The sequence below is a fragment of the Epinephelus lanceolatus genome, chromosome 9, assembly GCF_041903045.1.
Source record: "Epinephelus lanceolatus isolate andai-2023 chromosome 9, ASM4190304v1, whole genome shotgun sequence".
Classification (NCBI taxonomy): domain Eukaryota; kingdom Metazoa; phylum Chordata; class Actinopteri; order Perciformes; family Serranidae; genus Epinephelus; species Epinephelus lanceolatus.
In genome coordinates this window covers 25536439-25564432 of record NC_135742.1, presented here as the reverse complement: position 1 = coordinate 25564432, position 27994 = coordinate 25536439, and the positions used below count along the sequence as shown (strand labels likewise).

The following is a 27994-nucleotide window of genomic DNA, read 5'->3' as shown; positions in this document are numbered from 1 at the left end:
TGAGGTGACACATAAAGCAGAGACTAGTTATTGTTGGAAGACTTTTATTTCAAAGTTTAGTTATAAAAATGCCGTTCCAGGCTTCTCTGTAGGAAGAACGATGCTTTTTAAAATGCTGAGTTGACTTTTGTGCCATGATTACATCAGCACACCAGGATGTAATCAAGCATCCGCTTTATACCCATTACAAGCAGTTCTGAATGAACATGAGAGAACTGTTGAAATTAAAATAACTGGGAAAAAAATATTAAAGCAACAAATTCATTTCTGCTTATTTTGCCTGTGAGCCCAGACGACAAACCTCAGTTCCCTGAGTTAGTAACAAAGAATATCCCAATGGAGGTGACCGCTATAAAACAAACAAAAAAACACCCTTAAAAGAAATACTTCACCCCCTAAATGACTATTTGCATATCAATTACTCAACCTGTGTTGCGTTGAATTCATAAAGAAAACTTTGTCTTACATGCCCCCACAGTAAACAAAGAATCCAAAAAAAATTAATGATGAATTGAAGTTAAAGGGTTGCTGTGTATGACAACAACAAAACTATATCAATACATCTGTTTACAAACTCGCACACAACCTGTGCAGTATATTCCTAGTCTCATTTACCCAATTGTATGCTCAGTACTTCCCAAACAGACAGCTCTTTCTGACAAAAGTAAAACGTATCTATGCTTTCTTCAAAGCCAGACTCCATTGACAAAAACAGTAATTAAACCTCGCTGAACGTGGGTGCTGCTGCTCTACCACTGCCTCAAACAGTTTGTGATACTCGAAATTTCCACCTGACACTGACGTCGTAATCACCATGATTGGCGTAATGAGATAAATGCTTCTGAGGAATATGCAAGAAGGCGTATCCCATAGTGAGACATCTCACGCATGCTACTCTGAGAACCGGGGTTACGCAAGTAACCTAAAGTTTTATGTCACTGAACACGGGAGCTGCTGGTCTACCACTGCCTCAATCAGTTAGTTTGTGTTATTGTGTGACTTAACTGTTTTACGGGGTTAGTTCAGATTCAGCACACAAAAACACAAACACACTAACTGATGGAGGCAATGGTAGACCAGTAGCTCCTGTGTTTGTTGAGGTAAAATTACTGTTTTGTCAATGGAGCCTGGTTCTGAAAGGAGCATATTTAAGTTTTACTTGGGTTCCCCATTGAAAAGAGCTGTATGTTTGGGAAGTACTGAACATACAATGGGATAAATGAATCTTGCATTATACTGCACAGGTTGTGTAAGGGTTTGTAAACAGATGTTTTGATGTTTCAGATAAAGTTTTCTTCACAAATTCAACATAACACAGGTGAGTAATTGATATAGAAATGGTTATTTTGGGGGGGGGGGTGAAGTCCTCTTTCAAACTACTATGGGATTTTTCTAAAGGGGTGCTATCTACTTCTTAGGAAATACATGAATCTATTGTGCAAGCACTAGTGTTAGATCAAAGTATGATTTGGATTTCATTTGTGCAATCTACTACAGTAGCAAGGCAACCAATACAAAGATGTTTTAATCCTAGAAATTGTCATTTATTTTGAATTAAAGCTGCGCATGTGTTAGTGAGTCTGTTAAAGCTGCATTCAGGGTTCTGCTGCAGTTTGTTTTAGCAGATTTAAGCTTTGTTTGCTGATGCATCTAGATTGAAAACTCTCTGTTAAGGGGCTTATTTTTAACTCCCGTTAAAGTTAATTAATAGCATGCAGATCTAAGGCCTGTATGTGAGCATACAACCAAAGCTGTTAAAACTTAGAAAAATTCAGTTCAAATTGTATATTCTTATTTAGTTACAGTGCATTCAGGATTATAGGTATATACAATGTTATTTGTACAAAAAAATGCCAATGCCCATCCCTGGCTTCTTATAAACAAAGTGTACAGGTAGATACATCTTGCAGCAGCACAGAGGCTGAATCCAATATTGCTTTGTTTGTGACGCTTTGTCACGTTAAAGTGTCTCTCGTGAACAGAAGCAAGTTTCAGTGTTGTCCTCGGGTAGGTGTGTCTCCAACAGCCACAGTCCTGTCCCCAGTGTGTGTGTCTATAAGTGTGTGTCCAGACCAGGATAGCTGCTCAGTGTCTCAGCACCATAAGTGTCCATATTGAGGTGTCCAGTGGACTTTGGGTCTGTCCATCAGATGGGAAGTCATTGAGAGCCTTTGTCAATCAACCAAGAAATATCTCCAGTCCTGTGAACCACAAAAAAAAACTGCTATATGAGACACAGACACAAACACGTGTACATGATTATCCAGTCGATTGCTCCCTACACATGGTCCATATGAGTGAAATGGAAAGTAGAAAAGGCTCATATTTGTCCGTACTTGCCAAGCCGTGCTAACATCCTTCACATTTTGAGTTTGCATTATTAGAAATAAAAGACACAGGAGACATGAGGAACACTACAGTTAAATTAGACAGAAACAAAGACACAACAGGCAGAACTGTACGCAGTAACAATAAAGTAATACAAGTACAGCAACATGATATCAGTGTGGTCACACTTTATGTCACAGGTCCTGTTTGCTAATAATACAGAAATTTAATAATGAAGAATTATAAAGCTGCAGACGTGAAGTGTTTCTGGGGAGGACTAGGGAAAATTAATTACTTGGTTTTTTTTTCGTAGTGCAACCTTGAGTCTTCTAGTCAATGCAGAGTCAGCTGAACAAGAAATTAATTTTCACACAAACTTTATTTTAATCCTCCTTCCCAATTTATCAGCATCATATTAACAAGTAATAGTTTACAACACACTAAAACATACTATAATAGTTGTGAGCCAATATAAAGACATTTTTAAGTTTTTATTAACGCATTGGTTAACAAACACATTAATAAACACTTAATGAAACAGTTTACCCTGAAGTCTTACCTGTAGTGCTGTTCATCATTCTAGATTGTGTTGGTGTGAGTTGCGAAGTGTTGAAGATATTGGCCACAGAGATGTCTGCCTTCTCTTAAATATAATAGAACTAGATGGCACTGCTCAAAGTGCCAAAAAATACATTGTTAAACTCAACAGCAATTTCTCTTTCCAGAAATCATGACCTGGTTACTCAAGATAATCCACACACCTTGTTGTGAGCAGTTCCATGTAGGAACTACTTTCTTTCTACCGAACTACACCCTCCAAACCTATCAATGTACAGAAGGAAGCATGTCTACTTATGTATGAGGGGTCATGCTCGTGACAGCACAAGATGTATGTCCTCCTTGGCTGAGCTGTAACCATAGACCAGGGATAGGCAACCTGTGGCTCCGGAGCCACATGTGGCTCTTTAGCCCCTGTCCAGTGGCTTCTTGAGCCTTTGAGAAAAGAAGTCTATGGAAATTCATTCTATGAATCCAAATGTTGCTGAACCTCGATAGCAGTGGCTGGTTAGCTATGGATGCCAAATCCAAAAAAGTAAATTGAATAAAATAGAGAATGTAGTAGTGCGTGGACGGATTTGTTTGCTCTCACTGCCAGCTCTGCAAAATTTAAGTACCAAATAATCATAAATAGTGCCCTGCACAGTGTCCACCTTGTGGTAAAACATATTAACAAATGCTTATTTAGACCGTAAGTATATGCTAATTTAGACTTAATAGGCTATTTACCTTGAGTATAAGGCTCAAACATGTTTTGCAGCTCCACAGATTTTTTCAAATTATTCTTGGTCAAAAATGGCTCTTTTAATGGCAAATGTTGCAGACCCCTGCCATAGACTATAAAAATAATGGACATAGCCGCCGTGATGTCACCCATTGGTTTGTGGACTGCTGTTTTGCAGCCTCGAGTTTGGCATTTTGGCCATCGCTATCTTAGATTTCTGGAGCCAGACATACAAATATATGCAAATTTTTGGATGAGAGGGCTGTAACGTTAGCTAGCTCAGTGGTGCTAAGTGAGCCATTCAGTGTAGTGATACTGTTGGCTGGTGTAGTTCAGTAGAAAGAAAAAAGTTCCTACATGAAACTGTACAAACAAAATGTAAGGATTATCTTGAGTGACCAGGTCATGATTTCTGGAAAGAGACATTGCTGTTGAGTTTAACAATGTATTTTTTGTTCCTTTGAGCACCACAAGCTAAGTGCCATCTAGTTCCATTATATCAGACAGAAGACAGACATCTCTATGGCTGATATACCTAGCACTCTGCAACTCACACCAAAACAATTTAGACTGATAAATAGAGGACAAATATGTATTTTTGATTTTTGGGTGATCTGTGCCTTTAAAATGTTTTTAATATCTGTGTATGAGAACATTTTAGTGTGTTATAAAGAATTTATTATGTGTTTATATACGCTTATAAATACTTGATGGGGTGGTTAATGTAAATTGTTACCAGCAATTCCTCTATATATTAATAACTGACTTTAAGATCAACTATGTAACTATATAATTCCCTGGTTCTTTCATAAAAATGCAAATACATTTACATTTATTGTACCTAAAATACAGTTTCAGAACTTTGCTTATTCTATTGTGTACTATTTTACCAATAATTAATACTACATGACAAAGATTTTTTCCCCCAGCAAATATCCACAGGAATCATTATAAAATTACACAACATGTAAAATGAAGCGTCACTGTATTAATTAAGCAAAATAACAAGTGGTGTTATTTTTCTGTAGCACTCTGACCTGCAGCTTCAATAAGCCATAGTCTTATAATACTTTCCATGTGATTAAAGTCACAAGCTCCACAACTGTTTACTGTCAGAGTGATAACTTGTGTCATGTTTTTCTTCACAGTAAAACCTGAGAAACCTAAAGAACATAACAACTATTGTAACCAGGACCCGATTTAAGACTTGGAAGGAGACTTACTCTACATCTCGTTTCTTAATCGTCTTTCCGGACCCTAAGACCTCTGCCACTCGGGATACAATGGGATCATAGTTCATGCTGGCAACAGCAACCACCTCCTCACTCCTATAGATGGACCAGAGGAGGAAACAATTAGAAAATAGACTAGGAGTCATAATTGAAGACTTAAATAAGCTCATAAACACAAATTAAGACCAAATATTCGCCATCATTTTGGTTTATTTAAGACTGTTATTAAAATAAAACGTACCTGGTGTAAAACGCCACAAACCTCAGTTCATCCAGATCTCCTTGTATAATGACATCATCAAATCCATCACCATAACCTTCACAAAAATATATGTATATTTATCAACAGCAAAAAGACAAACAGTCAAATTCAGCCTGTCAGTTCTATGTCTTTATTATTATTTTATCATTACAGCTAGATGGCAGTGTGGTAACTACACTTGATGCAACTGTGTGTCAGCCTCTGATCTTCCTCTTACAGCATGTCCGCCTTATAATAACACTGTTGAAATTAGAGATAGATATCTACCTGCATAGCGTATGGTCTTCCCAAACATTGCTGACCAGAAGTAAGGCACAGTTTTGATCTCAGTGGCTCTGCCCATCATGCTGAGAGCTGCCACCCTTCCTGTCAGTAAGGCAGAAAACAACAATGACACGCTGGTCTTTAAGCAAGTAAATCATCATCACAGTGAAGCAGAGATGCAGTCATGGTGACACACTCACCGTGTACATGAGCCATTTGCCAGTGAGGGATGTTCACCTTCTTGTTGTTGCGTGGTGGGAAAGGAAACACCACCACATCTCCTCCAGCAAAGACCCCGTCAGCATTTGTCTGCATCATCTGGGACAAAGTTTAGAGGAGTAAATTTGGGACAAAACAGTTTCACTCAGGCTGCAGGCTTTTGCAAAAATACCTTATTGACAGTGATGAAGCCCTTAGAGTCCATGTGGATGCCGCTCTGTTTCAGGAAGCCTGTTGCAGGAACACTTCCTGAGGCACATATGAGAAAACAGGTTAAATATGTATCTACTATAAATTATTAAAAGAGAGTCTCATTATCTGCTCTGATTAAAGGGACAGTTCACCCCAAAATAAAAAGTCTGTATTGTTCCCCACACATGTAGTGCTGTTTAACTATCTAAATTGTTTAGGTGTAAGTTGCAGAAATCATGACCTACTTAGTCAAGATAATCCACAGTTTCATGTAGGAACTATTTTCTTTCTACCAAATTACATCTGCCAACTGTATCAGCTCGCAGAAGGAAGCATGCATCTACTCATGGACGACAGGCTCATGTTTTTTTGACAGTGGAAGATGTAAACATTAAGGCCCTGATCACACAGAAAGCATTTTAGCAGCTGGGGGCAGCTTTTTGTAATTGCTTTTAGTGAAAATGAAACTTTTTGCTCACGTTTTTTCTGTTGTGATGCACCTAATATTTCTGCGCTCTAGGTGCCTCAGGTTTTTGCCAGAGCTCTGAATTCCTTGAGTTAAAAAACTTCAACTCAGAGCGGTAAAGCGCTTCACGTCATCTCTTTTCTCGTCTTTTTTTTCCCATTGTCCAGTCAGACAATGTGAGAGGCGGGCCTTCTGTTGTGGTCACAACAACAAGTTTACAGTTGGTAAACAATGGAGGAGAAACTGGTGGTAGCGGTTGCTGGATACCCAGAGCTTTATGGCCGATGATAGACAACAGGTTGTGAAACTGCCCCGAGTCATCCTAAAATATGCCTGGAGATGGCAATCATGGAGGCGAAGCTCCTGGTACAACTGGTGGTACTCCCCGTGGTCAACCATTTTTTTTAGGGTCTCATGTATCCACACAGATTGTCATTTCCCTTTGCCCAACAAACTATTTGCTGACAGCCTCTCACCAGAGCTACAGCAAGTACCCTCTGCTTAGACATTTTAGGAACTAGATACTGATTACTGTGGTAAAAAATAAAAAATTAAAATCACATTGATTACATGGGAAGGTGAGTGTAAGGACGTGGTGGGTTGGTTGCCTGGCAACAATAAAAAGATGTAGCAAGTTTTTTTTTTTAACCATTGGCATTCAATTAAAAAAGAAAAAGGCAGTGCGGTATGCTTTTTCAACCTGCAACGCTTTCTGTGAGATGGGGGCCTAATGACTTGATGTGATGATGTTGCTGTAGCTAGCTCAGTGGAACTGCGCAGAGATATGGTCTGAGGGTGCAGTTCGGTAGAAAGAAAATTGTTCCTACATGAAACTGCTCACAACAAGGTCTGTGGATAATCTTTAGTAACACAGTCATGCTTTCTGTTAAGAGACATTGCTGTTGAATTTTTCAAATGTATTATTTGGTGGTTTGAGCACCACTAACCGAGTGCTATCTAGCTCCATTATATCAGAGAGAAGGCAGAGATCTCTACCGCCGATATCTCCAACACTCTGAAACTCACACCAAAACAATCTAGACCGGTGAATAGCACTACAGCTAAGAGAAAAAATATATATTTTTGATTTTGGGGTGAACTGCACCTCTAAAGGTCACTGCAGTTAACGAGGACAGATTCGAAGGAAGGTGCATTTTGCATCATCTTTGACATCACCTGCTCCGATGACACACACGTCTGCCCGCAGGACTTTCCCACTCTTCAGTACCACCTCTTTCAGCTGTGTAAACAGGGAAAACAAAAAGTCCAGGACATGTCATAAATGTGCACAATGTTACAGTCTTGACATTTCTATTCAGGAGGTTACTCCCACAAACCTTTTTCCTTACCATCTCTGACTTTGAGTGACTGGGTCATACATACAGTAAACAATTTTCTGCCAAAGTTAGAGCTGCTAATTGTTAATTCTATTATTTGTAATAGGGATTGATTTCAAACACAGCCTTTGAGAACAGAAGAGTCTGAATTAAAATCTATAAATAATTTATGGGATTTTTTTGCACTCACTCCAGATGAAGCAAACCTGTTGACTGTTAAACTCTTACTACTAGACACCATCTGTGTATTACAATTATCCTGTACAACCATAAATCATGACCATACAGTATCTATATAAGTGAAAGCTGCATTAAGTGTATTTAGATTTAATATCATTTTATTTTTATTTTATGTACTTTAGTCATATCTATTTCCTTATTCATCACCCATTCACTTTTTCTCCCTTTTATTCTTGCTTTTGACTCTTTAGCTGCCGTAACATGTAAATATCTCTTATCTTGTCTTACATTTATCATAAAATATCCCTCTTATCTTAAGTTTAATTGCTCTTTTCGTCAATTATTTATTTTAAAAAAGTCACGTGTTTTATTTACACTGATTCTATAATGAAGTATAATTCACATATTTGTACATACTTATTATATTTCTATTTAATTTCTATATATTGCTTTATATATTGTAGCACAATGCACATGCAGTATTTTTACATAGTTCTTATTTTTCAGTTTTTTGTATTTTGCTTATATTTTTTCTGTGCTTTAAGAGCAACTGTAACAATCCCATTACATTTGGGTATCAATTAAGTATTTCTGAGTCTGATCAATGTTTTAGAAAAATACTTTTACACCACATTTCCAGAGGCTTTAAAGTTGGCACACACCAAAGAGCTTTTTATTTTAGTTAATCGTCTCTTCTCATCTTCATCATGGATTAAACAAGAGAGGGGTGTTCTGTTGAGCATCATGTCATGCTGTTTCTCTCACTTTCTGGATACCTGTCCATGATGGCCAATCATCTCTGACACCTCGTTCAGCATGTAGAACTTCACCCTGTTTACCTCGAACAGCTGCAGAACACAAAACACACCACAGACATCGTCACCATGTGGAAACAGCAAGAGTTGAATTTGCATGAGAAGATTTAAGCTGTCTCTTGTGGTTACTGTGGTATTGACCAGAAAAATGTGATTTGCATTTTAACTAAAGGGATTTTCCCCCTGTCCTCTAGAGAGTAATGATGGCCGTGTCCCTACCTTCATCATGGCTTTCCCTACTTTCTCCCCGAGAGCTGTTTTAAAGGGGACTGACTCGATCCCGATGACAGACACTGAGTGAGCCTTGTCTGTTAGAGCTGCAGCCACCTCCATACCTGCCAACACAACAAATGAACAGCATACAGTTAATATACAGTATGTAGTACTTAATGCAAAAATAAAATAGAAAAAAGAGAGAGAAACCTGAATTAATGAATCATATGTTATGGCTTTCAAAGTCACCAGAGCTTTTATTTATCAAAGTGAATTCTGAATGTAAGTGAAAGTAAGTACACTATTTGCAAAAGTTAAAGTTCCCCTTGAGACATGTTTTAAAGTATGGAAAAATATTCTACGATGACTCTGAGAGGGGGCTGGAAGCAGATCTACTGTTTCTACCTCACTGAGAAATTGTGGATCTGGCCTCTGCACCACTCACCACCACCGCTTGCTGCTTAGATGAAGTGTGGAGATAGGTCTGACTATAGGAGACTGGCGCAAGGTTGACCAATGAAAGTGCTAATCAAAATGGCTAACGCAAGTGTTAGAGATTCAGCCGTATGTTTGAGCTTCAGTCAGACCCAGACTCAGATGAGGACTCTGTTGTACACCAAAGAATGGTTATGTGTATTTAGCATCTTGTTGATGTTGTTTGTCAGCTTGTTAGCTTGTAAGTGGCAGTGGCTGACACAGCGTTAGTGGTTGTGAAACATACAATATTATCTGCAACAATGTTAAAATGTGTTCTCCCATGATCAAGTTTACACCTAAGGACTGCAAACTTTACCATGTTTACTGTCAAAACGTTCACAATGCTAATGCAAACTCTCTGTACTGACAAGTCCACTCTGAGCTGGAGGATTTTAGGCTTCTTTGCTGGTGTCGTAACAAAGTCTGTGCCCCTGTCGATATTAGTTTCCCACATCAGACAGTGACTGGCTTTCAGATTAGTGATGAATCCAGTCCAGTTTGGAGTACGTTTGATTCTCAGATTTTAGGGAAATGCACAGACATCATCTCGTTCAGAAGAGGCATGTGAAAACGCCTCTCCAATGGCAAACTTTGCACAGATATAAGTCACAATAATCAAATTCAGACAATTTAGGAAACATAAACATAATAAAACGAAGGAAAGGGGACTAAAAGAATGAAAGCTTTTTATCTAATTTGAAATTAAATTAAATTTATGAGAGCTATTAAATTAAACTTAAGAGAGCTACAGAGGAAGTAGATCCTAGATAGCTGCAGTAAAGAAGCAGAGTTTTTTTGTTTCCATTTCAGCCAGTTTCAGTTTATTGAGACCCAATCTGTATATTCATATATCATACTGAACTGTACACTAGACTGCTGTTAATTCCACATGCTAATTGCCACTGAAAATGTTGGTTGTAAATGTGAATTATATATTGGTCCAGTTTTTTTTTAACACTAAGTAAAATGCAAGGAAGCAATATAGCTGATGTTGGGTGAAACCTTTTCTCTGATTGGCTGTTTTGATTGGCGGGTAATACATGTGATTAATCATGTGATCACTTAAGAGGTGTTCTCAGAAGTTACTTGTGTACTTTGTTGGAGGTTGGATCACTTGATAAATGTGTGTTATTTCTAATACTCAGAGAAGAGCTTTATTACCTTTAAGTTGCCCCTTTTCTGAAGTGTAAATTTGTAGGTTTGATAAACACAAGCGCTAATCTCATGGTGATACTTTATTAACTTAGTTTCTGGTGATTTTTCACTTCATTTTCACTTATCTTAATCAGCACAAATAAGAAAAATGTGCCTTTTTCTCACCAACGAATGATGTTCCCACAATTACAGCGTTCTTGTTGTTGGCTAGCCTCGCTATGCTGTTGGCGTCCTCAGGTGTCCTGAGGTGAAACACGTTCCTGATGTCCTTGCCTTTGTAGATCATTGGTTTGGGTCTTTCAAGCAGGAAGTGGAAGCAATCAGATGTCAGTTTATTCATCAATTTATAATCTCAGCTGCTTCATTATCATATGAAATAAAAGTTGTTTCCTTACTTGCTTCCTGTAGCAATAAAGAGTTTCCTGTACTCCATCCTCAAGCCGTCTTCAAAGGTCACAGATCGTGTTTTCACATCAACCGCCACAGCCTATGAGCACACACAGAAGGGTCATACAGGTTCATGTGTTGGATTTTTGTGGAAACTGCCAAACTGCCAATTAGATCTAGATCTAATTGATTCATTCATTGATCTGTGGTCACCAGCTCTCACCTCTTTCTCTGTGAGCAGCTCGATGTCATGATCCTGTAGGAACTCCATGGAGCGCAGTCTCAGCTGCTCTGCTGTGCTGTCTAAGGACTAAGGGCCAGCAAGTTAGTGCTGAATGCATTGATAAAATAATTCAATTAAATTAAACAAAAATCCCTGAATCAAAAAGCAAAATTTCCAAAAGGTGGACAAGTGTATGCAGCCAATTAATACTAATTCATTTCAAGCTTTTCCTGGTAATGGAAAGTCACAGTTTTTGAGTCAGTTATGTCTGTTTACTTTTTGCACAAGTCAAATTTCTTTACATCTTTGTTGCTGTGAATTTGTAGCTGTTCCCCAAAGAGCTCCTGCTTCAGCTCCTCTGCAGTCTGTTACATAACTTTCTTGGCAAAGTTCAGTTCTCTCTCAGTTTATGTGTTCAGGGACTGTGTACAAACCTTACTCAGTTTTGGCCTGTCATATGGAGGATGTCTGTCCATGGTGCACATGACGATGCGGTCGGTGAAGCCCTCTTGCCTCAGTGTCTCTGCACACACCAAACCTGCTGGACCTGTGGATACATTCACCATATAAGAGGAAAATAAAGGGGGATGCTGCCAACAAGAGTCAGATGTAACTGCATTTTGTTATTCGAGGGGTAGAAACACACTGACCTGAGCCAATGATGAGAACATGGCTAAAGCCCGTGCTGGAGTTAATGACTGCTGAGCATCGGGCCATCGGCTTTGACCTTTTCTGTGACTGAAGAGCCTGGAGATGTTTTTTAGAAGAGGCATCTCAGATCAATGAGGTGCTCGTTTATGTTCCTGCATAAATTCTTCACATTCTTTCTCTTGTTACCTGCTTGTTTGCATGAATGATCACCTTGTCCTTTTCAACTCTGACCTGAAGCAAACAGACATGAGCGATGTGTACACTTTTTGATGGTGCTTAGAGACATGATAAGGCAAGGAATGTGTTAAGAGACGGCACCAGCGGGGAAGGTCACCTGGAAGGTAGGCAGGCTGTCCAGCCCAGGGAAATCCTCCAGGTCTCCTGTTGCAATGTTGAAGCACGCACCGTGCCACGGACAGCGCACGTGTCCTTTTGACAACACACCTGGAAGAAAACAAAATGTCAAGTATATGATAACATATTTTATTACAAATGTTAAAATCATAACACACATTACTCACCTTTGACCAGCGGTGCTCCATAGTGTGGACACTTGTGGGCCATGGCGGAGAACTCCCCATGTTCTTTGATCAACAAAGCTCTGCCACTTCCCAAGTCCACCTCTCGCATCCTGTCACACACACAAAAACAAATATGCGTGTGTGCATTCATAACTGTTTAATGATTAAATCCTTCCAACTTCCAAGGAAACATACCAAGGCCATCCTGACACTGACAGTTGAAAAACAACCTGGGAGAAAGGTTTTACAGAGCAAGGACGCATTACGACTACAACAGTTACGGGTACAGTTTACCTACATCTATCTAAGCAATGCTCCGGTAGCCACAATGAGCCAAATACAGTAAAGGAACAGTTCACACAAAGACATTGACTAATTCCAGGTCTGAAGGAGATGTCATATGTGGAGAGGTTGAGAAAATGACATTTACCAACTCCAGTATACAGGAGACACAGAGGAGGATCTATATTTAGAATACTCTTGCTGCTTTCCCTGCCATTAGACAGCCTTCATCAGTAAGGAACTGAAGCTGTTATCTCAAAGCCACCAGACTCCACTGACAAAAACTACATTTCAACTTTGCAGAACACTGCTGGTCTACTGCTGCACTGATCTATTAGTGTTTAAGGTAAAGCAGAGAAAATATTCCAAATATAGCATGCACTCACACTTATATTGATTTTTTTAGGTGGCTAAAATATGTTTTGCTGCAGCAGCTGTGCACAGCAGTACATTGCTCAGCTATGGTGGTGAAAGATGCTAGCAAATCAACACAGTACATAAACAAGCACAGCAGAAACATCAGATAGGCTGGCCCATCGTGTTTAGTATATATCTTCAAATGTCAACTAAACAACTAAACAACTAAGGGAGACAAGTTTTTGATTTTTCATCTCTCCATAATTAAAATCAATTACCTTGCGTCTATCCGAAATGTCTGCTGTAAGCCTGATGTGATGATGATCTGGTTAAAATTTGATATTACAATTGAGCCTGTCATTCACTTTTGGAAAAACTGATGTGATTTAAGAATAATACTCCTTAAAATTATTCCCACTGAAGTGTTTCTTTGAAAAAATAAAGAAAAAACTTTGCACTTTGAGCAGTAAAGGCATGGGACAAGCTTCAAGAGGATGTAGTGAGGGCTCCTTTAGTTAGATCTTTCAAAAATAGACAGATAAATTAACAGATAAATGTTGGTCAACATGGGATTACTTTGCTGTTTCGTGATTATTATGTCAGGGGTGTCAAACATACGGCCCGTGGGCCAGAACCAGCCCGCAAAATTATATTATCATTATAGCACATAACAGCTTATTTACCTCCACATACAGTGCATGTCATGAGTGTGTTTGTGTACTGAGCAAAAAAAGTTGTATTTTTCATTTTCTTACTGTCCGTTTTCCAGATCTTTAACATGACAGACGGAGGCCTCCACATAGTCCCGTGGTTTGTGGTAGAGTGGCAGCGGGGTGGAGTCGTCATCAGAGCCGTGTCCCAGAGCCCCGTTCGGTCTGCAGTCAGCAAAGGGACTCGCTTTGCCATTAGGTGACAGCCCGTCCACCTCTTTTTCTTTTTCCAGGAGAGAGAGTTCCACTTTAACTTCAACTGCACAACACAGACACGTCTCACTTAGAAAATGACTGAAGATGCATGACTGAACGTGAGCAGAGCAATCACAGTGACTGCAGTAAAATGATGCTGTTAGACAGTTATTTAAGTCATATTGGCAGATTAATCATGCCACCAATAACCAGTGGATTGTGCTATTATTCCTGTATGCCTGTCCACTGTTATTTTATTACTACCCTTCAGCATTTCTTTGGAAGAGTAATTTGACTTTCAGCAAGGAGAGACGTCTACAGCTTTGGGACAAATTGAATCTGACATCTCAACAAGTGAAACAAATGAAAGCAGGAAGCAGGTGAAGGGAGACGTGTGTGAGAGCGACCCTGACTTCTTTTTCTTTTCCTTTCTACTCTTAGTGGGTAGCATTATTACAGTCATCAAGATGCAATATAAATCCAGATTTTCTAATTACTACTAAATTACAAAACACTTTAACTTCTAAACAGCCGGAAATGAGTCATGCACAAGAATGGTCTCATGCGGAGCAGAGCCAACCACACTAAAAAACTGTTGCTATTAATACCAGATCTACCAGTGGTATGGTGTGGAAAGTCCACAAAAAATGAGACAGGTAACAATTTGCCACTAAATTTAAAGTGGAAACAGACAGACAAGTTGTTACTAGTGGTGTTACTGTTGGCACTACTGGCACAAAGACAACCGGTGTAGAAGTTGAACAGGCCTCTGTTTCTACAGTTATTACGGTTGTTCCACCCTCCACTATTTCCACTACTGGGGATAGTAACTGCAAAGAATACTCTTTGGTAAGAGGGGATAGCTACTGATAACTACCAAGGAAAATAAAAGTGCTATCCTCTTCTTGTTTTGGTTGAAGATTGTACTCTGTGGCAGACAGAGTAGGACAGTGAAAACAAGGCTTATAGTGAAACAGAGAAAATACCAGTGGTCTCATTATTTTATATTTTGCAATGAACATTTACATCACAATAAAAAGTCAAAATTATACTTTGCTTATTTTTAACCAACTTTGTATTGTAACAGTGTGGGAAGTATTTTTAAATGAATTGTGATAAACTTCCCTCCATCTAACCAGCGCCCAGATCTCCCTGCTCATCTCTCAGCTCAAATCTGTGTCATCTGGCGGACTACCACCAGCTCTAGGGCCCTTACTTGAACAACAGATTGTACTTTTACACATTCTCGTATGCCTACCACAGCAGACAGAAAGAGTAAAGAAGAGGATAAACAGAGAGACCCACCCCTCTCCCTCTCTCTCAAACTCAGAACAAACTACAATCAAACTGTAAAACTAAGCTGTGTTGATAAAATATGAACAAGACTCTGTTGCTGTTTTGCCTACCATAAAACTTCAATTAGTAGCCCAGGCTTTTATTTGCTTAAATCACTGAACTCAATGGGCCTATATATGGGACAGGCCTTTAATTCCTTTCACACAAAACTGTTGCTCAGCAAAGATCAGGAAATACAGTCAAATCGTTTATTTAAACATATTTACAACTTGCATTAATTTTTATGAAAACCCCTTTTGATTCTTTTGATCTAAGGACTCTTATGAACTGATGGAATATGAATAACTTACAGGGTAATCGAGGAATGGACACATCATTTGAGGGAAGCCAACAATCTGCTTTATTACATCTGGATAACTTTTATTAAAAAAATTAACTGCTTGGCAACCAGACCAGGCATCTAATTAAAACATATGTTTATTTGTCAAAATGTGTAGCCACATTAGCCTAGTAAAAGGGACTGGGTGCTTAACTGGGACTCGGCTATTAATTTAACTTTTATGGTATTTCAGAGAGCTTACTTTTTAACTGTAAAACTAGATTGTTTGTTACCAGCCGGCTGCCATATTGTTTCCTGTGTCAAAACAGACAAACTCTATTTAAGTCACCCAACAGAACATTTATTGGTCCAGTGTGGTGCATTGCATTCTGGTAGTTGTAGGTTTTCTGTCTCCGGTGCAAAAATGAATGCCACAGCACTTTATTCCCTGTTTCTCTGTAGCAACAATTTCAAAAGTATTTGCAACTTTCTATCATAAAAACAGAAAAGTTTTATGAAAAGACCATCTCTCCAGCAGTAAAATGCTTCTTCAGAGCTAAAAAAACAACTCTATTTCCACCCTAAAACAAATTACACATTACTCATTCACCTCTCACTCTGTCTATATGTACACTTAACTTAATAAGGGTTAAACTATATGATTGTGACAGGATAACAATGCTTTAAATAGCGAGCTTTCCATGGAGGAAATGGACATAAACACAAACACGCACACACAAAATACTGCCAGTGTTTTGTTTTTGCTGCTTTAAGAAAACAGACTATAACAGAGTGGAGTAAATTAATCAGGAGACATTAACTTTTCTTTCAGGACATCAGATGCGCTGCTGCTGGATTTATATTACTGAACATTAAGAAGCGGTTGTGTAACTCTTTTTTCACTGCAGCAGGCTTTATCTGTTCGGCTGGAAAAATGTGCTGATCATCCGGTTCTTACACAGTAATCTGGCTGGAATTTTCTCCTGCTGAGCAAGTCTTAATTAAAATCAATGGAAAATCATAATAGTGAGCAGCAGAAAGAGAAAGCTTTCCACAGCTGAAGAGAATCTTTAGATGCTGCTGTAATATCTGCTGCTAAACGGGACATCACCACACTGATGCTTCATTTGATCAGTACTATAAAGTTATCTGGTGTGGAGTGTGTACCTAAATATTTTCTGTATTGCTTTTATTTTGATCTTTTTAGTGTTTTGAACTTCAGCAAGGACATTTTATTTAGCCGTGAGTGAGCAGAAGGTGTTTAGATCCTTATTTTTTCACAGTGTTCGTAACCTTTCTGTATTTCTTCACATTTTGATGCAAACGAGGACAGCGGTGAGCCATGTTTACAAGCTCTCCCTCCCTCGTACATCCTGTCATGGTGCCAATTTACTCCCACTCACACTTAAAGGTATAACTCTACATTTACTGCGTTCAAGTGACCTTATCCTTTGTACCTTTATACACCTGTAGATACAGGTGTCAGAATAGGCTACTTTTATATTTTTTTTCTGGAAAATAAAAATATTACCTATTATTAGTCTAATTTTATCAGTCTAATTATTTGATTTTAACCTTCAAGTAGCTTCAGTCGTGGACTCTGGACTCTTTTGTTGTAGACATTTGAGGAACATTTTCAGCTGGATAGTTAGTTCCATAGAAATCAAATGAGAGTAGATTGGACATTCCCATTCAAATCAGCGTGGTCAGGATGGTCATTTTTATGTGTATTGCTGCCACTGCATTCATTGTAGGGGGCTAACCTCCTTAACTTCCTAACTTCCTTATTAACAAAACAACTTGCAGGAAGTTGCAAACTCACTGAGGTGAGGTTTTACAGTAAAGACCAAATGAGCAGTGAAGTGGTGCGTTCTCAAATAAACAATCCATTACTTTAAAAATATTACCATAACAGATATTTCCCTGTTCCTTTTGATGCCATTAATTATATGTTTGTTGAGCCATTGTGTAACATTACTGTAGCTGCCTCTGAAGAACAAGTGAGAGCTGCTGCTCAGTGGACAGCTGAGAGGCAGAGCGAGACCACGGGGATAAACAGCATGCAGATCAGCATATTTTTACATCTGACTCAGTGCATTAGGGTTTTACTTTGCCCAAACCAGTGTTGGTGATTGTTGGAACAGTGAACTAACTAGATGGCTAACAAGAATGACTAAGATGGAGAATGAGGTAATGGTGTGCTCAAGGACTGTTTTTATCATATGAAATTCAAGAAAAAACACAGGTGCTCTTGAAGAAAAGGGTCAGCGCATGGGGAGAAACTTTAGACACTTATGCGTATAGCAGGAACAAATGCACTTGAATGAAGTTAAAAAGCCTTTATTCAAAGAACACGGCTGCTTCCATTGTCTTCATCAGGGTGCAAGAGGTGGACAGGAGTCAAGAAAACATTTTATAAACTTGGCAGGGGGTGTCACCCAATCCTGATTGATAAGTGAATGCAGGTGGGTGACAGCAACAGATCACAATGAGAAGCCATTTTAAAGGTGACACGCATCCACAAGTATTCAGAAAAAAATGACCTCTAAATAAGAAGGCTTTGGTGAGTTTTATTTTATTTCTGTCGAGCTGAAATGAAGCGTGTTTTGTGATCAGTTAACAAGGCAATTAAGCTAACATTAGTCTTAGTTTCGTTGTTTGGTGTACAGTTGTATTTTTCTGTTTATTAAGTAAATTGGATGTAAGAATAGGCCAAAACAGAGTTCTCAAACAACAGATTTTAGGGCCCCACTGACATGTGTTGTCACCATAACAACTAACAACAATTGCTGTTTTGATTCTGTAGCCTACAGGTCAAATGACTACAGCAAGTGGCTCATTGTCCTCTCTATTTATTCTATTTCTATTATTGGTTCATTAACAAGCTTAACCAGTACTGACCAGTGAATCTCTCTCCTCAGATACCTGTAGATGGTAACATGCATCATGACAACTGTTTTAGTTTGATACTCTAATGGCGAGGACACTCACACTAAACATATGTCACAGCTGAACCTTATGAGACTTAAAATATACCATAACACAGAGGTTAGACTTCATTAGACACTAACTTGGATACCATTAAATTATCAGTGATCAGAGTCATAAAGCACTGAGCTGCTGTGCCATGTCCTCTTTCACCCAAGTTATCATAAGTCAGACAAAACCTAGAGAAATTATAAAACAAAAGAGATATCTTCTTTCATATATACATTCTGCTCCACTTTGGACATCTGTAACTCCCTGTAACTCTGTATTATCTGACCCTTTTGTATAGTTTTCATATGATTGGCAAAAAAATAGTTTAACATTTGTCAGTTTGGTTTAACAACCTCTAAGAACTGACATTGAGTATTCTCTCCGAACATAAATCATAAGGTGTGATTTATGTTTTATTTTCTCATCAGTGAAGACTGTCTACATTCTGCTGATGGCAGCCCCTTTAGAAATGATGGTATAGCATTGTTTTCTGTGAGGGTAAACCAAACAAGCTTTCACTGTCTCCTCAAAACTAACTTTGGCTGTGTACCCATTAAATAGGAAGACATAACCGTAGAGCTGTCTAAAACTTACTGTGTGAAAGATATTTTTATGTGATATTCCAGTTACATTTGATTTGTTATCGATTGTTGGTAGACAGTAAACACAGGCTAATTGATTACAGTTTGCGGAGTCAGTTTAATCATTGCATACAGTTAACCACTGTCGTCCCTCATCATTCTCACTCAGTGACACGTGATGCACTGAACAGATGATCTGATCTCAGAGCTTTTGTGTCTCCAAACACCTGAGTGGGAACTACAGTATGCTATTATCACCTGCACGACTGCAATAAAGCATGATCGCTCATATCTAAGCCATGTTAACACTGATATGGATAAACACACACACACACACACACACACACACGCAGTGTCATATTTTGATATTCTGCAAATCTTTTGACCAAAGATGCCACAGAGAGCATTAAAATTCCTCCCACACAAAACACTACAGTGCAAACAAAGGAGCCTGGATATGAGATGACATGTATAACAGGATTTGGAGGCGGTAGGTAGCTTTAACATGATTCAATCTGAACATACTGTCTCTAAATATATCTTTTTAAAAAATAAATAATTTACTGGTCTCTCCATGGAAACCGTACATTATTCAGGCATCTAATGCTAGATTTACTGACTTTCCTGTATTAACAATAAATAATTTCATTTGGCATCATAAGCAAAATACATAAATCACTGTATTATACCAATACTTTCCTGAACCTCATTTCTAAAACTACTACATGCACCATCATGTTGTCAACCCTTTCATTAAGATACATTAATAGCCCAACTGTGTAACACTGAATTCCCAACATTCTCCATATTTCACATTAAAGCTGTAGCTGGTAACTTTTACTGATGTCATTACCATATTCACACAGCACTAAATGAGAGATAATCTGTAAAAAAACAAACAAACATATTTCTCTGCCTACTGTATTGTCTTGTAGAGCCTCTAATGACATTACGAACAACCAATTAGAGCTGAGGAGCAGCTGTCAAACATGTCACTGCTCGTGAACTGTGGTCAAACTGTCAAACTAGGCTGAGCTGATTAATTATAAATAAAGATTCTGCTTTGACTATTTCTCGTCCCAGTGTTTTCAGAAACATAAGCCAGTAGGCATTGCTTGGTACTTCAGTTGACTATTTCCAACAATGCAGCCGAGGTCACAAACTTTCTAATTTTACAGCTTAACTGTACACTAAAATATGTGCTCTGCACTGCGCTCATACAGCAGGTACTATTGATAATGCTGCCATGAACACGCCCCCAAGGAGGGCACCAGACTTTGAAGCCAATTTGACATAGCGGCATAAACTGCATAACTACAACTACAACTACAACTACAAAAGACTTTTTCCCATATACTTACATTGGGAAAAAGAAATCTGTAAATTAGTGGATACATTTTTTAAACATCACAGTCCCCAAAAATGACCCAATTCACTATCGGGATTTGATCCATTTAGTCCAATAACGTTTCTAAGGTCCAGAAGAGCTGCACGATTGATCCCTTTCATTCCCATTCAAGTTAGCAGGGGGCTAAAGCTAAAGTAGCTGGCAGAGGTTAGCCACTCAGTTGGCAAAGTCTCCAGTGTGCTTGCTCTATGGGCCCAATGATGAGGAAGATCCAGGTAATTTTATACCAAAGTAGGTTGAACTGTTTCAGCTTGATGTGCTACTGAACTTTTGTCTAACTCTCAGGTGCCAGGCAAAGATACTGCCCACTCTGCCACATCCACACTCATGACCCACAGTGGTGGCACAGTGTTGTTACAGAGGTGTACGTAAAGCGATTTTGCTGCCATTTCCATATCAATAAGTGGAAATATCATTGCTAATATTGTATTCATTTATCATTTTGAAAGCAGGGTAGCAGCTACAGAGGTGGACAAAATAACATGAACATCTTACGATATTACACAATCCTGTTCAACAACAGCCCAAAAAATCTACCATGGACGTGTTTCAACACCTTTTTCATTTTATTTCAAACTAAACTAACCTGTCCCTGACTGAGATGGGAAACATGCTGGTTACCTGGTTTGGGTTTGGAGAAGCATCCTCCCATGGTGGGCCCAGGATTGAGGAACGCCCAGGGAGAGGGAGGGAGGGGGGAGAGGGAGGGGAGGTGCGGTCAGATCCTCGGGCTGGGCTGCTTGGTCGGGAGGTAACGATAACACAGTACTGTGTGTATGAGAACCTGCAGGTCCAAGCTGGCCATCGCACACGTCAGCTCCTCCACATAATCTGCACGGAGAGAGGGAGCAACATCGTCAACAACACTCACACCAGACAGGTCTTAGTGTCTCTGGTGATATACTGATGATATCTGTGATATGCTGTTATCATGCAAAAGTTTTATAAGGCTTTTCTGACTGCTCTTTGGAAAACTGCAATAGAGATGAACTGCTAGTGCCTACATTGGTATTTTTGCTTATTGTGATGTCATTTGTTTGAGTATCGTCAAATGCTTCATATTCCTAAAATCTGTACAAAGCCAAAAGGTTATGTAAGTCAATAAACCAGAAAAAATGATAAATGTAATAAAATTGTTTAATACATTTTAAAAAAGACAAAAAATCGGACATTTTTTCATTATATTTTATAAAACAGCCTAAACACGGGACCATATTCAATATATATGCACATTGTTATGAGTAGAATGCAAAAGCATTTTGATAGTTTTATCAATCATTCCTTTAACGCTATGGTACATTTTGACATGGTTTTGCACCACATGTAACGCAACTTAATGACGTCATCGTGAGCATACAACATGATTACACAGAAGACAAAAGCCTTAGCTTTCTGCTACAAAAAGAATTAATCCTCTAGCTATCATGGCTTTTATTTTAGGTTGATACAGGGTAATGCATACAATGATCTCCTGCAGCCTGCATCACTGTGCATTGTCACTGCACTGTAATGTAAGGTAAGGTAACATAAGGTATTGACATGACAACAGAAGCCTTAGCTTTCTGCTGCTAAAGAATCAATGCTTGAGCTATTCTGGTTTTTATTCTATATTGATTTTAAATGGGTTCATGCAAAGCCGTATGTGGGACCTCCATTTTTTAAGTTCAAATTTTAACTTTTCATTTACAATTTTGTCTTTTAAATTGACAAAACATTTGACCCCATTTCTATCCATACATTTTTATAGTCCTGGGGCTTCTGATCAGTCATAGCCACGACTGTGTTTGTGTTAAGAGTCAGGATTAGACTGCCAGATTATTTTCTGTGTGTGTGTTTGTCTACATAACATGTTAGTGCTTGTAAAAAGGAAGCAATTGTGTTAATTAGGAACATTTCCACACACATTGTTACCTTTGTTCATGCATATTGCATGGGAAACCGTTAAATATTAACAGCACTCCGACACCTATTAACTTTCTCGTCACACTGCTCTTTAAAGGGAAGCAGGGGCCCCTTGAGTTTCAAAATCCCCCTTGTTTTGTTGCCACGTTGCCCTCACATTTCTGCCAGCTCTGGTATTTCACCCACACATACAGTAGTTAGTTACTCACAGAGCGCTGGCTACTATGAAGCTGAGAGGACCCGGGATGGCAGGTGTATGGCTCAACATGGTGCAATCCATCACCAAATTATCCTTTTGAGGTACAACCAAAAGGACTGCTTGATATTCTGAGCACATCTTAATGTCCTTGAACTTCAGAAAAAAAAGTGTGCAGCGTTGAATGGAGCGCTGCTTAGAGAACGTTCCTGAGAACAAATGAGAAATGGAAAGATCTCTGACTGGACACAACTCTGCAGCTGAGATTGAGTTGTTGTGTCTAAACCATGTGTTTGTTTATAGTGGGTGAGAGTAGCTTTGCACAGCCACTCAAGCTGTATGTAAGTTTACTTCTTGCCACTTTTGTACTTCTCCTCCACCAAATTTTAAAGGAAAATATTGATTATTACACAACTACATTTATTTGCCAGCTTTAGTTACTTGACTTTGCAAATGAATACACTTTCACCACAATATCAAAAATGAAATCAGTGATTCCCAAACTTTTTGGCCTCTTACATAAAGCTGTGTGTAACTGGGGCCACTTGTGACATCACAGTGGTCTATGTTTTTTCTTCTCTCTTGTCGTCAGTCATCTCATGACCCCACACACTGATGTTGACCCCTTGAGGAAACTGGACTGAACTACCTGACTGTATCTAAATCTATCTCCACCCTAACTGAGTAAAACTGATGCATCAGTATCAACAATTTAATGTTTTTCTGCAGAACAAATACTTACTCAATATATTTTGCTGCTTATACTTCTGTTCATCTAATTAAAGGAATACTTGATTGCAAAATGGCCATTTGTATATCTATTACTTAAGCATTTTGCACATGCATTTTTGCTGAAACCTTATCATTTAAAACACTTCCACATCAACGACGCACCTGCAAACAAGGAATATCACAGTAGAGGTGACTGCTGTAAAAAAAACTTTAATGTAACACTTCACCGCCTACACGACCATTTGTGTATTAATTAACTTTGGAGGGTTAGTTTGGATTCAGCACACTCAATCACACAATAACACAAACAAACTAACTGATCAAGGCAGTGGTAGACCAACAGCTCCTGTGTTCAGCAAGGTAAAATTACTGTTTTTATCAATGGAGTCTGGCTTTGAAGAGAGCATAGATAAAGTTTTACTTCTCCTTAAGCTCTTTGTCTGAAAGGGATGTCTGTTTGGAAAGCACTGAGTATACGACTGGACATATGAGACATGGATTATACTGCACAAGCTGTTTGAGAGTTTGTAAACAGATGTTTTGATGCAGTTTTGCTGTTGATAAACTCAGACCCCCTTACTTGAATTTATCAAGAATTATCTCCATTTTTGGGTTCTTTTTTCACCATGAAGGCTTGTGAGAAAAACATGGGGTGAGTAATCGATATGCAAATGGTCATTTGGGGGATGAAATATTCTTTTTCCATTTTGAATCCAGGTCTTTTAGTTTTGGTGCAGTATTTTCCATTGTTTTGTTTGTACTTTTACACAAGTAAGGATCTTATCTCTAGAGACATAAGTCACTGAACAAGTTGTTGATGGAAGAAATGTAAAGTCAACAAATAAATCAAAGCTAATGATGATACTGGGCTCTGATCATGTCAGATCTGGCATCTCCCAGAAGAGTCTTTTTGGTCTGTACTCTAGATATACATCCAAATATCATTGCCAAGCACTGATATTTTCCTGAGTACAAAGCCTTTGATATTGTGTGTTTCACAAAAGACAGAGAGCACCATATCTAATCACTTCCCAGAGAGAGAAGTCTTCAGTCTCACATGTTACCACTTTAATAATTTGTCACCACTGAAAATTTGATGAATGACAAATTGGATCGCAAAGAGCTGCCATCCTGGAGTTCCAGCAAGCACCAAGATATTTTGTGCAAAACTAAAGTAGGTTAAGCAGATTTGGTCCTCACAACATATGACGCAGATCTCGCGCTCTCACTGTTGGGCCCGTCCCCAAGCAGTGCTAATAATCCTGCCTGCAAACAAGCTGTCAGTTTCATTCACTTTCCTACAAATGTAATACCTGTTACTGGAATGTTGGAAAGGAGAATTAGCAAAACGCAGTTCCTGGTTGGTGGTGAAGAGGTCAGTCTATAAACTGACTGTGACTCACAAACGCAGGCATGTGGAGCACCAAAGTCACATCAAAACTGGACTCAGCCTTCAGAAAAAAGCTCGCAGCTGAACTTCGCTAGGGTATACAGCAAATATCCCATATTCCTCCCACCAGTGTGTGATCAGGACCGCCTAGACCAAGACTAGGTCATGACCGCGACCAAAGTGTATGAAGACCGAGACATGAGTATGGCCAAGGAAGGGTGAGGTCGAGTCAAGACCAAGACCAGACCAGTGTGAGTCCCACACTACATGACACACTTATGATAAAATGTAGAACAAGATCCACATTCCCATAAAACACACACAGAAAACAAATGAAGATTCCTCTTCATTTTCCTCTGTATCGCCATATTGTATATATGTACATGTAAGTGTACCATGAGCAATGGCTTGATGAAAAAGGCATTGCAGAGGTGAATTCTATGTAAGTGGGTAAACAAAAACCAATGCACAAAGGAGGTGAAATCAACTTAATCATCTTTATTCAACATTTCGTTTTTGCACAGGCAATTGATATCCTGTGATATCCCCACAGTTAGGTTGATTGGTCTTAAAAGAAATTCCCAAGTCCTCTATGTCTGAGAACAAGACAAGCTTGAGTAAAAATGCGGTCGACTCCGAGATAAAATCAAGACCTTCAAAAAGTGGTCTTGAGGCAAGTCTCAAGAAAAAGACCGAGCTCAACCACCACAACACTGCCAACCAGTGACAAACCTGATCCACCAATATACACTTGACTTGCAGCAGAACTTGAATAAAAGAAGAGCTGCTGGTCCTGTGGCTCATTCACCTTCAGCCATCTAAACTGGTGGACTTGCTGGACAGGTATGTTAGGCTGTAGTTAACGATTAGGGCTCTCTGATCCTCAGCTGATAAAGGACAACAATTGACCTGCACTCTTAATATTTGACCACACCTCTTTGCCTCACTCACAGTTTGCACGTTTTCCTGGTTTGTGAAATACAAAGATAAGCCCGTGGAATCATCCCCTGATTGACCCTTAGTGGTTATCTATTCTGTTTACCACCAGCTTAAAGGAATACTTCACCCACAAAATTGGTCATGTCATGTTTCTTTGAATTCCTGAGGAAAACTTTTTTTCTCACATGCCCTCACTGAAATCAGAGAATATATTGATTGATTGATTGATTGATTGATTGATTGATTGATTGATTGGGGACCACATTTAACAACAGAAAAATATGGAAACATCAGTTTACAAACTCTCACAGAACACGTGCAGTATAATCAAAGTCTCATTTATCCTGTCTTATACTCAGCATTTCCTAAACACATGCATTTTCGCAAAAAACCCTCAGCATTTGAGTCTGGTTTTGAAGAGAGCAAAGATAAGTTACTCTTTCAGTTAAATAGTAAGGTTTCAAGTTCTTTAAATTTCAAGGTAACACGATTAATGGCTGACTGACATGACTAATTGATTGGCAAACAATCATTTTGTGGGTCAAGTATTCCTTTAAGGAAGCATTCAGTGTAGGGGATAAGTGGGTTGTCACTCTTTGAAATGCCATTAGGATATTATTTCTGCACTTCTTATTTTGCTTGTTCACAATTGAATGAGACACAGTTGTTCCAGCACACATTTTTTAAGATAGATTTGTGCACCCTCATCGCCCTTGTCACCAGCATGTCCCCCCCAAAATGCCAAGGAGCTTTTGATTAATTTCTATTTACTCCATCGCCTACGTGTCTTAACTATAAAAGAATAAAGAGTGGATTACAGATAACCACAATCCCCATTAAGAAGCTCTAGTACGTGGCACAATCACACATTGTGAGGAAGTTCATTTACACCATTCTTGACTGAGTTTCTACAAATGTTTGTAGTGTTCGTGATATTGCCATGTTACAGGCAAGATCATGAGAACCGACAACAGCTTCTGAACGTTCTTAACAGCATCTAAAGTGTGTGTATAAAAACTGAAAAGGATCGAAAATTATTTCTTAAGTCTGACCCTTGTTTAAACAGGCTACAGAGGTCATATAGTTAAGCCTTTAATGGAATTCAAAAACAAACCTTTAGTGTCTAGCACTGTATAACACATAGCTGCCACGTGGCTTCAGAAAACAAAGATTATACAGTCATTCAGCATTGTTGTTGCTCTCAAAGGAGTTCACTAAGGAGAAAAAAATTGCATTACTTTATCCAGTTTTTCTTCAAAAAGTTGACCTAAACTTTACATATTCTTTGGTAAAGCTTGAGCTGGTTAAGAATGGCACCACTGACGTCCATCAGGTAATTTTGTTGCTGCTCTGAGTGATAACCTCTCCATGATGTCATGGAAAACTAGAAATGTGGTTTACAGAGGGGTGTACACCCCCACAGAGGAGCTGTGCTTTCCTTATAACAATTCTGCTATTGACCAGTTTCTCAGCATGCGCACACACAAACAAAAACACGCATGTCAAGTCAATAGAAACAAATCAAATGTGAGATGATGTGTGATGTTTCATTTTATCCCAGTTATCTAAAGAGTCACTGATGTGCCAACTATAAAAACTAAAAACTAACTAAAAACGTAACAAGCCCTGTAGATGGTTTTATTTTAAATGTGTGTAACAAAACTCATCCATGAATTAAATTGTTCTGGTAGTGTGATTTCAGTGTCATGTAGTGTACTATGGTATATGGTTCTCAAGGGAAGATCTGGAATAACTTCTATACAAGTAGCCTACTGTACACAGGCAAAATAACTCTGACTATACAGGGAGCATCACATAATTACATCATATTGGGAACTTATAAAAACAGAGCCACATTTCTCTAACTGTAAAAGAAAAAATTAAAGCTTACCAGTGTGCATGGAGCAGGTGCACTGAGATCCTGTCAAACTCCCTGGTGCTCAGCTTCCCCTGCAGAGCACGGTAGCATATTAGCACATGAGTCTCCAAAAAATCCTGTCCCTCTCCGGGATTGGCTCTGTCCACTGGAGTATTCCCAGTCAATGCGTCCCTCCGTACCCTCCTCCACTCTTCTGCCTCTCGATGCAGCAGAGGCTCTAGTGAGTGTGTGAGTGTATGTGTGTGTGTGTGTGTGTGTGTGTGTGTGTGTGTGTGTGTGTGTGTGTGTGTGTGCGTGCTCTGCCCCTCACAGAGCCCCCCTCCAGCAGCAGACTGAACAGACCAGTCGTGGGAGTTGCTCTCTTTTCCTGGCCGAGCCTGCAAATGCAGTACGGAGGACCTTTGCCAGTTTCTCAGCTGTATGCAGTATTGATGGAGTTGCTGAGGGGATGCTAACACAGCATGAATTCTCACCGTTCCTTGCTCTCGTCCTCCTCTCGCCCCTCCTCTCTCTTTTCCAAACACATACACACACTCACACACACACACACGCTCACCCTCTCCTGCTTGCTTTTCTGTTCAGACCCTTTCAGCCTCGCCTTCAGATGTCAAAGACCTGACTTGCC

General features: G+C 39.1%; 1 protein-coding gene across 2 annotated transcripts; it reads right to left on the bottom strand.

The window, feature by feature from the left end:
• Window positions 1-27: 27 nt before the first annotated feature.
• aifm3 (AIF family member 3) lies at window positions 28-27947 on the bottom strand. 2 transcript variants are annotated; one of them, XM_078170755.1, is made up of 21 exons: window positions 27382-27947; window positions 20953-21162; window positions 13599-13812; window positions 12205-12314; window positions 12018-12127; window positions 11870-11914; window positions 11683-11779; window positions 11467-11579; window positions 11033-11119; window positions 10818-10909; window positions 10588-10718; window positions 8797-8912; window positions 8539-8610; window positions 7422-7485; window positions 5760-5836; window positions 5569-5686; window positions 5372-5470; window positions 5084-5159; window positions 4834-4938; window positions 2337-2357; window positions 28-2201 (listed from the first exon to the last, which is right to left on the bottom strand). In XM_078170755.1, the coding sequence occupies exons 2-21, from the start codon at window positions 20981-20983 to the stop codon at window positions 2159-2161; spliced, it is 1821 nt and encodes a 606-aa protein (XP_078026881.1). In that variant the 5' UTR covers window positions 20984-21162; window positions 27382-27947; the 3' UTR covers window positions 28-2158. The 2 variants fall into 2 exon arrangements, with proteins under 2 accessions (XP_078026881.1, XP_033475027.2); XM_033619136.2 differs by lacking the exon at window positions 2337-2357.
• Between the last annotated feature and the right edge of the window lie 47 nt (window positions 27948-27994).

Coding starts and splice junctions, on each gene's coding strand:
- aifm3 (XM_078170755.1), bottom strand. CDS start 20,983: ATGGGAGGATGCTTCTCCAAACCCAAACCAG. Junction 11,580..11,682: donor TGTTCTCATCATTGGCTCAG/GTCAGTGTGTTT, acceptor ATGTATCCACAG/GTCCAGCAGGTTTGGTGTGT. Junction 5,471..5,568: donor GCAAATGGCTCATGTACACG/GTGAGTGTGTCA, acceptor CCTTACTGACAG/GAAGGGTGGCAGCTCTCAGC.